Source organism: Rhodnius prolixus, unplaced genomic scaffold (assembly GCF_049639745.1).
Source record: "Rhodnius prolixus isolate KJV_2025 unplaced genomic scaffold, Rpr scaffold_15, whole genome shotgun sequence".
Lineage (NCBI taxonomy): Eukaryota > Metazoa > Arthropoda > Insecta > Hemiptera > Reduviidae > Rhodnius > Rhodnius prolixus.
Genome location: NW_027411605.1, coordinates 1518351 through 1530151, shown reverse-complemented (window position 1 = coordinate 1530151; position 11801 = coordinate 1518351). Strand labels below are relative to the sequence as shown.

Genomic DNA, 11801 nt, shown 5'->3' with positions numbered 1-11801 from the left:
GTAGAGAGGGTAGTTTGGTAATGTGAGAACCAAAAAAAGGTTTAAGTAACAAAATATTTAGCGGAAACTTGAAAGGATAAGAGAGCGGAAGAGTTGAGAGAAAGAGATAAAAGCGAGCCGACAGACATTGTGTACGATCTAATATCTCCTTGGTACTATTGAAAGTAAGGGCTGTTCTTCAAATTACCTGTCTGGGTTTGGACTTAATTAAAACTGTCCGGTAGGACAGTTGTGTAAGGGTTGGTCGTCAAAAACTGCATAAAAAAAGGTAAAGTTGAAAAAATATTAGATTATTTAGGTTTGCCTATTTAAAAACTGATTGTAATTAATTATGAATAAGACTGATTTTTGTTATAAATCCAATTTAAAAAGTGATTTAGGTGATTTATTTAGATTTAAAAGTGATTTTGAATGCATACCTTATGTCGATTCATGAATATATTTGTATGTCAATTACTGGTCCCACCCCATGTCAAACACTGGTTCCACCGAAAATTCGGTATGTCAATTACTGGGTCATTGACATACTTCCAAAAAAAATCATTTTTGGTTGACATAAAGATCTTACTGCTTTTAAAATATTAATAAAATAAAATACATCCTACTGGTGCGGTACAATTTTACAACCTACACCTGGAGCCAAAATAACGGAAGTTATTCTATCTTAAACTCGAATTTTTTCTTAAGCAGTCAATTACTGGTCCCTTCACCCTATCTATATTTTTTTAATTTGAAAATGCTGTGTCCAATGTTAATATCTGCCCCACTGGAGGGGTATACCTTTGAACACAATATATAATAGAAAGAAATGATATTACTTTACTCTGAATCTATCTTCTATCAGTTATTTCTCTCGCACTACTACATTACTCTCTCTTGTAAACCACTAAAATCTAGTTCAAAAATCAAGAATGACTCAGTTCGGGATGTTGTACCCGAAGTGTGATGGGTTTAGGAAGTTTAGGAACAAAATATTCGGTTTGTTGCGCTTCTTAAAGTAGCTTCGGCCCACTTTCTCCTTCTCTGCGATTAAACCCCCCAGAAAGTCACAAACTTGCAGGTCTTAACTGGTGATGATGAAATGTGCCCCCTCTCCATCCATAAAAGAAAATATAATATCCAACTTTTCATTATTTTTGGTGACTGAATCATAGTTTCAATAGGATGAAACAATTAATGCCAGTTTCAGTCATGATAAACTTTATTCTGCCGAGCAATCGACCTAGGGTGACTAGGTCATCTTCAGGGCTAATTTACAATATACTGTTTTACATCATTAAAGGGTTGGCTGGGTCTTCTGTCTTGTCTGTTCTGTACACTCAGTCCATGAGCAGACCAAGACAGAAGAGACACCAACCCTCAAATGATGTAAAATATTACATTGTCAATTAGCCCTGAAGATGACGTAGTTCCTAGGTCGAAAGCCCAGCATAATAAAGTTTATCATGACTGAAACTGGCATTAATTTTTCATCCTATTATAACATCTAAAACTTTTTTGCAAGCAAATAGACTTTTTGTAAATACTAGATTTAAAAATACGAATTCCAAATGTTAATATGGGGACTAACAATACTTACACCTTGTCCACTACAATCTTCACAATACACTTCCCAAAGCTGCAACAAAAATTTTTTTACTTCCACCTTACAAAATATAAACATTCCTCAATTCTGGACTTCTACAAACAATGAAAACGAAGGGAAACTCTGTCAATTATACAACAGGTCTACCAACAACAAATGGAGAAAATTACCTATCATAAATGTTTTAAATATTTGGAGGGGAAATTAAAACTGTTCAAAGGTGCCCCCTCTCCACTACTTATTATTAACTTTTACCAAAAATATTTATTCCCCAAATTAATCTATGTTTTATATATTCCCTAAAAAAGGAACAAGTAGGAAAAGATAAATTATCCTTTGCTCCCAGTTTTCATCCTTAATAAATAATTTTAAAAAACTTTTCATTATGACAGAAAATTTATCATTTGAAAATTTTTCATGCTTTTAAACTGTGGAAAAAAGGTTATACGAGAGAGAGAGTTTCCCAAAGAAGAAAATAAAAGTTACAGAGTATCAATAATTATAAATTATTTTGACGTAGTGTTTGCTCCCTCCGGCAGACAGCATTTTGTAGTTTCGAAGATTTGTTCTTTTTTTTTTTTGTAAATACTAGTTTCAAATGGCCCAGCTTCTCGAACAAAAAGTACGTCTAACATAAGCGAAGTAAGCGGCTAGGTGAGAGGCTAGAGTATTGTGGATGGCAGGGCTTGCCCGTGAAGAACTCCGGAAGAGGTGGCAGTCGCTTACCCAACCTCACCCCAGCAGCAACAACATATATTAATGGCTTGTATGAATGATGACTGTAAGTTTTATCCATTAATTATAAGTTGAAAATATACCTTCTCCTCTGGTGGCTACTGGACCCCCTTCACCAAAAAAAAAAAAAAAATTGTAAAAGTGGGTAAAACCTCGCGCGCCCCCCCACCACAAATAAACCAGCGCATGTGCAGTAGGTATTACTCTTGCGATATCGAGGCGAGAAAGAGATAGAGTGATAAGCACTTCTTTCTCGCTAGAAATTTATTACAATATGGGTAAATCGGTGGATACATTAACTAATCCATCATTCACTCCCTTCACCCACACCACGAGAACCCACTATTAGCCTGGGTTCACAAGAAATTGGGAATTCTACACATCATGGGTTCCCAAACAAACCAATTGAGTTTATTTATAAATTTTTTTTTTGTTATTAAGTTATCAAAAACAGATGTTTAACAAGATTAATATAATTTTTTATTTTTTTGGTGCTCTTCATATTTTCTTGCTAAATTCCACCAAAGATGGTAAAAGAAATCATGCAGATTTTCAATTTTTCAGTTTTTTTTGTTTTTTACCGGAAATAACTGTTTTAAGGTCCATTGAACCGGAAACAAAAAAGAAACTTTTACAAAAATGGTGACTGTATTTGTGAGCAGGGAAACTCGAGAGGGTGGAGGAAAAATCACACGAAGTTTTAGGATTCCGATATTTTAACTCGCTGCCATCTTGTGAGACCAAAGTACACTACGTAAGCTTTACGAGTTTTCTTTTTTTTCGTTTTTTTTTACGAAAATCACTCCAATGACTTCCTTTTAAACTTGATAGTTTCAATTTTCAAGAAAATACTCTGCATTAAGGCTGTTCTGGAAGGAGAAATGGATATAGTTTCCCTCTAAAATTTCAGTTACATGTAACGAGAGGTCTGACTATTATTTAAGTAAAATTGTAATCTTATTTTTCTTTTCTTTTTAATAAAAACGTTTGGGCGGAACTTTATTAAGTAAACAATTTTCAAAAATTTTTTTTTTGACGTGAATACGTCTTTAAATTTTCTATCATATGGAGGCAATCCAAAAAACCTAATGATAACAAAAATCGGGGGATACAGTTTCGGCATTATAGTTTCCAATCTATCGTCTACTTCCAAAATTAAATTAGACCACTGGATAGCTAAAGGATCAAAGAATATCATTACGATAAGCGAGGACTGTGAAGCATCGCGCGCGGTGGCGGGGGGAAGCGCCGCCATTTTGAGATCATTTTGCTGCGTATCGAGATTTGCAATTAGTATAACTTTTTGACTCGGAGAAGCTACGATGTTCGTTTAAGTTTTAATCGTCAGCTGTCGTCATAATCTATCGATTGTATATAAAACATTAGTGTAAAATAGTGGCAGTAAATTATAATAAGTTGTTAGAATAAAAAAATATTATCAAAAATATATAATGTCGGCCAAATACAGAGATCGTATACGGTTGGAAAGGGCTTCTCAAGAACAATCGAATGGTAATAATAAAACACCATATGACCGAGTCAATCTGTGCCGTAAAACGTAAAAGAATGAATGCGGCCGAGCGGATCAACGACGGTGTCCAGTACATCTGCAGCTGGGGCGGTTGAAATTATGCAAGTGGATGATGAAATCGCTTCTACATCGACAACGAACTGTATAGACATAGATTGTGTTCGATCGTCGATTTGTTTCCTTGATTTCATCCTAAATACATAAATAAAAATATTTTATATAGAAAATATAACCCTTACGTAAACGTATTCACGTACAACACACGGCCGTGACCATGACACAGCCGCAGTTATTTTTTTTTTTTTTAATTTCAGATATCGCGTTTTTTTTTTCCAAATTGTTGCTGGGGAAAACTTATCATTATTTTTTTTAAAATAATAATTTAAACTTGCAGAATCATTTGTAGTATTTTCTTTCCATTAATAAACATGTGAACATAATTTTTAAATTTGTAATTTACTTTTTTTAAATTTTTTAATAGTTAAATTTTAAAATTTTTAATTTTACGTGAAAAAGAAAACTCTATTTGGAACAAAAAAAAAATTAATAAAATTTACAAGAAAATATGAAACCCAGCCTTGATGCGGAAAATTCCAAAAATGTAGAGGATGCAGAGAATCATATAACTATGGGCGCTCTGTACTCTAGACTAACACGGAATGAAACGCAAGGAGGTGATGACGATGACGACGATGATATGAATAACAGTAAGGATGGCAACAATAATAAAAAACGCAAGATACATAATGAGGAAGATGATTACAAAAGTAGATCACCAACGCCAGTAAAAAATAGAAATGAAGGTTATAAAAGAAAATTACGTAAAAAACTGTCTGAAACAAAAATTAGAAGAAGTGAACGTTTGAAAGAGAAAAATGATAGAAAGAATAACAACAATATGGCGACTAAAACTAGACGAACTCGCCAGAAACAGAATAAAACGGAATTAGGCAAGGACGATGTACTGAAGATAGTGGAAGTGGTTGTGAGTAACACTTTGAACAGAAATAAATTTACTTTAAAAAAGTATTACAAAAATCACAGGGATAATAATAACAAAAGGATACCTTTCCAATATAAAAGTAGACGTAAAAAACCGTCCGATAGTTTTACTTGTGCATGTACGGCCACAATGAAAAGTGGAAATAGTTCAAGTCCAAAAAGTATCTTCACCTGTAACTGTCCATCAACTTTGCCAAGTATTCAAACCGCTGTGAAACCTACAATAGGATATAAGCAAAACTCGCCAAACCGTCGGAGACCAAACAACACGTCAAGCTATAGCGAACTGACGCCAAGAAATTCAACAACAACATCCAAAGTAATAAAATGGTGTAAATGTAAAGATTATTATCAAGAAATTCTGCATAAAAATGTGCCTAATTTGACTGATAGTAAACAAAAACGGAAACCACAGCAGAATAAGGCTAGACAGAAACGATTGAATGAACGAAGAAGTTCCTTGGATGATGATCATGATGACGACGATGATGACGATTATTGTGTATGTTATGATGTGGCTGATGCTGTTACTGAAAACAATAATCTAGAATCAAATAATGAATATTATAGTAATCTAAGTGAAGACATTTTAGATAATTCTAGAAACGCAACTAAAAATCAACCAAAGTTCAGAGTAAGTAAATATAAACGTAATAATATTAAAAATAAAATATTAAAACCCAATAATCGTAAAACATTGATAAACAAGAGAAATTTTAGCCAAAATCAACGAACATTATTGATCTCTTTAAAAGATTATCTGAATACAAAGATTGGTGATCGATTAATCGATAATCATAAAAGGTGTCCATGTTATTGGGTAAATCATGGTTCTTGGAATGTGGAAAATTAATTAAATTATTATACTGCTTCTTTTTATTTGTCAATAGTTTTAAATTTTTCAATAATGTCTTAAAATTTTTAATAAAATTTAAATACCAAAGAAATGCATTTGATATTTTTTACTAGGATAATATATTCTTCTACTTTTAACATTTTCTTACTCTACTGCTAGAAAAAAAAATAGGCTGGTCATCGTTCAGATTTTCGATTCTAAGATTGTAAGAAAAGGAAAAATTAGTAGTAGGATCTAATGGCTGTAGACATAGATGTGGCCCCCCACAAAAATGGGAAGAAACCCTATTTTTCAAAATGCACCATAATTATAAAACATGAAATGAAAAACCTCTACAACTTTCTGATATAACAATTTCCCGCAGGTAGTTGTGAGAATTTTTTTTTTTTTTAGTTTTTCACCGCAAACTTGAAATTTTACCAATAGCAACACATGTGTGGTTAGAAAAACCTGAAAAAGGGAAGGGGAGGAAAAAGAAAATGGAAAAATAACGCTGCAGAGGGGATGAATCAAGGAATTTTCAATACTAGTTTTTGTTTGAATTTTAAAAGGCACGTCAATATTTGACGTCACTGCACATCGCCAGACAATGGAACTGTAAGAAGTTCCCCCTTAGAAGAGAAAAATCTTAAGGGCCAACAGCTTGAATTCAATCCCAGAATCTCTGCTGAGATTTCTAGTATTCGCTAACCACTGATCCTAATTCCATTCCCTTCTAAAATTAATTTTAAAGGAAATCCGATTCAAGCAAAAATTATTAGTAGACCTAGTTTTTTTTAAAGTGTGATCTGTTGGACAGGTTTTTAGTTAAAAAGGAAATCGTACATAGGCCCCTCCCCCCCCCACAAATACCGTTAAGAACTTTCAAAGGATAGAGAAGGGGGAGGAAATTGGAGTACTAAAATAAGATCTCTTGCGGAATATTCACAATAGATATTTCTCTTCACAGGCGACAAAACAATCAGAAGTCTCGAAGGACAAAAAGGAAGAGGAATAGAGTTCAACTCAGATCGAGAGCTCACGATAAGCGGATGCTGAGCCCAAGTTTCCGGATTTAGTACTTGAGCACCAACAACATCAGCCAAAAATCCGTTTGTAAATCCGTCTTTAATAAACAAATTGTAATGAATTTTGGCTCAATTTTTCTTTTTTTTTCTGAACTTCCGTTTCCTATTGTTTAGATTAGCGTTTCCCAACCTTTTTGTGGCTCGCGTACCACTTGGTAGTATATCGTAAAAATGAATGTATTTCGTGAACTTTGTTATTCAGAGTGTGTTATCTTTATTTGTATAGAGATACCAATGTATCTGTTACAAAGGAGTTCAAGTTCATGTTCACCTTATAAACTGTGTCAAGTGTAAGATCTTAGCTTTAAAACTTTTAAAATTGCGTACATATTTTTCTCTTCAAAATTATTAATTAATTTACAAAGTTCTTCTTTAGGATTATTATATTTGTGCCCAAATCTTCTAAATTAATTTCTTTTAAGCATTCAACTACCTGTAAGTACCAATTAAATTTAATGTTGCTTGGACAGAGCTTACTCATTACAATCCAGTTTCTTTAATAAGCAGATCTTTATATAGTTATCATTTAAGTTCTGTCCCATGATAATTCTATTAAATTTTCTTTATCTTTTATTGGATAATGATGTAGCTTTTCCTAAATTTTCTTTTTTAGAAGGGGTTTGAAATGCAATTATCATTTGTGTTTTCGGGTTTTGAAAGACAATTTTAATCCTGTTAAATGTGCTATTATATTTTCTCGTATATCTGGGAGACAGACCAACCTTATTACTGTATATATTAACTACTTTACTGTATAATATTATAAATTAATTTTTATGTATTATAGAAAAAAACGTTTCTATGATATTTTTATGATTTAATTTTTTTTATTTCCGCCATTATTGATTATTTTTCGCGTACCACCAACCAGCAACTCGCGTACTACCACAGGTTGGGAATCAATTTTGATCAATCATGTCAAAGTCTCCTTCACTCAAATCTTGATCAGAAAGGTTTTCTGATTTATGAGGTTACATTACAATCTAACCTTTAATTAAAACCATTAAATTACCTCAAATATTTCGTAATTTGAAGAATATTAATGAATTAGTACATTGAGAACAGTATTTAGTGTTCAGACCAAGTACAGGGTGAGGATTCAAAACCAGCTTTGTCATTTCCTGGCCAGTGTCGAGGATCCTCCTTCCCTAACTATAATTAATAATAATAAATTTGTTTTAAAAAAATATTAATTACAGTATTGTATTAGATTTTCAAATGACATCACGTTCGACAAAGGCTTAGAAAGCAGCAACGTAATCCACTTAAATCTTTGACCAAACCATACGATATGAAGGGGAGGGTGCATTTGAATGTATCCCTTTCTGCACTATATCCCCTGAGGATATCTATTATCAATTAATTCAAAGCTTTGGGAAGCATAGAACCCTAGAGATCATTAATTGTAGTGGTATATATATATATATATATATATACATGCGGAGACTCCTTATGCAGAGAGCCGGCTGTAGAAAGATGAGCAGAGACGAAGTGAGATTGTGGGTTCTGTGGGTTATTTCAGCAATAGAATGGGTTAAGTGGAAGAGACATATATGTTAATTGTTGGGTTACAATATTCAAACTAAAGGATACCCATAGTGTCAGTAACAATGTTTTGTGCTATGGTACTCAAGAAGTGGAACTGTAGGAAGTGTGCGTGTGTGTGTATGTGGGTACACATTAGGGTATTGGGTTTTAAATTCTCTTACCCCACTGTAACCCTCAACTCCCTGGAGATATTCCTTTCGTATCCAAACCATCCCTTTCTCTGTCCAACCACAATTCCTCTTCGGTAAGGTTTTCCTCTGGTTCCTGGTGCGTGTGAGTGGATGATACGATCGCTCTGGTTAGAAAAGGTCCCTCTACTATTAGCTTGTCACCCGAGAACTTCCCTGGGGAATTTACTCATTACCACACTTGATTTGCCGCTTCCACAGTCTCCCGAATCGCTGTCCTCTTTTCACACAATGTTTTCCCTTCATGTTGTAGTAGACTTTGGTCTTTTTCTTTTTTGTTTTATAATGGTCAACATGAGCGCGTCGTTGTAATCAGTCTGTCTGTTCGGAGCATTATATGGTCCAGCAAAGCTAATTTAAACAAACTGCATGGGATCATGTTTTTTTAAAGATCTAGCTATTGTCTCCAAACACCGCCAGGAAAATCGAATCAAATACTAAAGGTTATTACGATAAATAATGGCATTCTAAATAAGTATAATAATCAACGGTGGAGGGCCATTCTTTTATTTTGGACAAAAACTCGGAGCAAAGTGGAAAAAACAGAGGAAGGAGAGTGAGAAACGAGAAAGAAAGAAAATGCAGGAGCTAGGGAGAGCGAGGAAGAAGGTAGGTAGGGGAAGAGAGTAAGGCAAGAGGTGGTGAGGAGTTTCCCCCCAAAAAATAGGGGCGGAACGCTACTTGGACGGATTTCAAGTAGGGCTGCCATTAAACCTTGCCACAGATAAGAACTAATTAACTAGAGATAAGAATTTGGTTATTATCGTGGGGGCCATGGTCGTTTCCATGGAACGCAATGTGGTGGCTACTTCTAAATGAAAAAAGAAAAACAAGAAAAAGTGAGAAAACAGAATGCGACGATACAAGGGCAAGAACGGAACTAAGGGAAACGGAAGTCCCGTCACAGCTGATTGATCAGCCCTTCTTCCCCTTACACACAACATACTACTCCCTTTAACTAACTGCTGCGAAAGGGCTAACAGCACACACGATGGTATATCCCATCCTTAAGAATATGTTGCGAGAAGAAGTGTACAGGGTTTTTCCCTTTTTATTTCCGCGTCACTTTGGCGGTTACATGAAGAAATAACGGTGAGGAGGAGCAGGAGGAGGGTGGACTAGTACTTAAAAGTTAGGCCTGACGTCTATTCAGACACCCTTCAAAAACTGTGGCCCTTGACCCTTGAGAGGTAAGTTAGGGCTCTCTCCTCCCGCGGCTTTGCTGGTCACAATCCCAGAACGCTATCCCCTTTTCAGATGGCCAAAACTCTTAAAACAATTCCATTTGGCTGCGGGTCTCAAACCAGGCCGAAGGCCTGTACCGAAGTAATCTTTCTTAAAAGAAACATTAAGACAGAAATCATCGCTTGCACAGACTGTCCCGTTGTAGGTGAGTTACCGCCACAGTGGAGCCAGAAGTGCTTCCTACTACATTTACTCGAGGAGCCTAAGAAAAGTGATGCTGCACAGTGCTAAGCACCACATCACAAAAGGAAATACAGAAAATAGAAACCGGAACAACGACTTTTGAAATCAGCAGTTTTGACTAGAATTCATGATGGGCACAAAATCCCAAAATTCGTCCGTCATAGGTTTCTAACTTTTGGCATTTATTCAAAAGCCAAGGGTATGGATTAAAAGTGGACTTCTTCATTACGAAAAAATGGATCGTTTTCTAAACAATAGAATTAACCAATAATTGGCAAGAACGTGGCATAAAAAGATTCGTTTTTTCTTTTACAGAAAATAATTTATAATCCACCTATTTTATACCACTGCCATAAAAAACTTAATTAATATAGTAATAGTACAAATGGCCTCCCTATAAAATAATGAAAATCTATTCAGTGTCAGCCGAATTTTTCTCAAAATTTGGAAATTTAATCCATATTTAATTGATAAAATTAATTTGCAAAAATGGTACTTCAAAAAAGGTTGTTAGTTTCATTACTGTTCCATAACAGTAATTAGTTTATATTGTGTCGAATTTAAGGTAAAGTATGTTTGTTAGCCGCGACAATAGCCGAGCGGTTAGAGGCTAGACCCGCAAAGCTAAGATGTATTGCAGTACTAGGCTATATTCCCAATGGTTAATATGAGAAATTTACAGTAAAGTATGTTAGGCGGTTATAGGCTAGACCCGCAAAGCTAAGATGTATTGCGGTACTAGTCTATATTCCCAATGGTTAATATGAGAAATTTTATAGTAAAGTATGTTTGCTAGTCGCCTCCGTCCATGACACCTAATTTAGGTAGTTGGACGTAAAGCACGCCTGAGAAAATTGACATTACTTTTTGTGAAGCTCAAAGAAAATCGAAGGAGCTGATTTTGAGAAAACCTTAGAGAACACAGGTTCAATACAGTACTTCCGGTGGATCGATTTTTGCCAAACCCAAATTTTTTTTTTTCTATAAAAACCACCTTTCCATACTGAGAGCCCCTCAGCAAAGATACTTCTGACGAAATCTTAAAAAACCAAGAACTCTAGATCCAAATATTTTCTTTTCTTTTGAGAACACAGCCAGGAGAAGCTAACTAAAAAATAAGGTGTTAGAACTGGAAGCACAGAGTATGGTGGGGAGTTCCAACGTTCCCCTCGATTGCCCGAACCCTTTCTTAAACTACGCTAAGATCTTAAAGTTAAGATAAACAACCACCACGCCTCCCACTTCTTGTGCCTCTATCGTTACCTTAATTTTTTTTTTTTTTTTTAATGAAAAAGACATTTTTCACAGGTAAAATGGTGTAGTTGACATTCTGACAGCTTTTCTCCTCTCAACTCTAGTGACGTAACTGTTTTTCTTACCCCCAGGCGATAACCACGACCCTTAACTTAGCTGAACACTAATCACTCTCTGCTTAGCGTGTGCTTATTAACATCTTATGACCATTATCTTTTTTTTACATTTTTTTTCTTATCATATTTCATATAGCATTAATTTATTTGTAAAGAGTTTCTTAAAAAATATAATTTGCTTTATATAAAAAAGTTTGAACGCGAATATTTATTCACACGACCTTCTGTTTACGTAATTTAATTTTTTAATAAAAGTTAAATTTTGTCAAAACTTGGAATTAATAATTAATCATAAATAAATAAATTGAGGGATCAGGTGATCTCGAGGCCATTGACGCTTCAATCTTCGTAGAGGTTACGAAGAGGTTCGTACATTTTCGGGAATAGATCAGTTTGGGACAAGTTTGTGAAAGAACGGATTCAAAGTGTTGGGTTAAGTTTGGAATGAAATTTGGTGTAAAGGGATTTGGCTGGGATGTAAACGGAAGGGA

The 11801-nt window shown here is 34.7% G+C and overlaps 1 protein-coding gene across 1 annotated transcript; it reads left to right on the top strand.

The window, feature by feature from the left end:
• The first annotated feature begins 4258 nt into the window (after window positions 1-4258).
• LOC141455006 (uncharacterized) lies at window positions 4259-6838 on the top strand. The gene is made up of 2 exons (XM_074129802.1): window positions 4259-5487; window positions 6659-6838. The coding sequence occupies exons 1-2, from the start codon at window positions 4417-4419 to the stop codon at window positions 6704-6706; spliced, it is 1119 nt and encodes a 372-aa protein (XP_073985903.1). The 5' UTR covers window positions 4259-4416; the 3' UTR covers window positions 6707-6838.
• Window positions 6839-11801: the final 4963 nt, after the last annotated feature.

Coding starts and splice junctions, on each gene's coding strand:
- LOC141455006 (XM_074129802.1), top strand. CDS start 4,417: ATGAAACCCAGCCTTGATGCGGAAAATTCCAAAAATGTAGAGGATGCA. Junction 5,488..6,658: donor AAAATCAACCAAAGTTCAGA/GTAAGTAAATAT, acceptor TTCTCTTCACAG/GCGACAAAACAATCAGAAGT.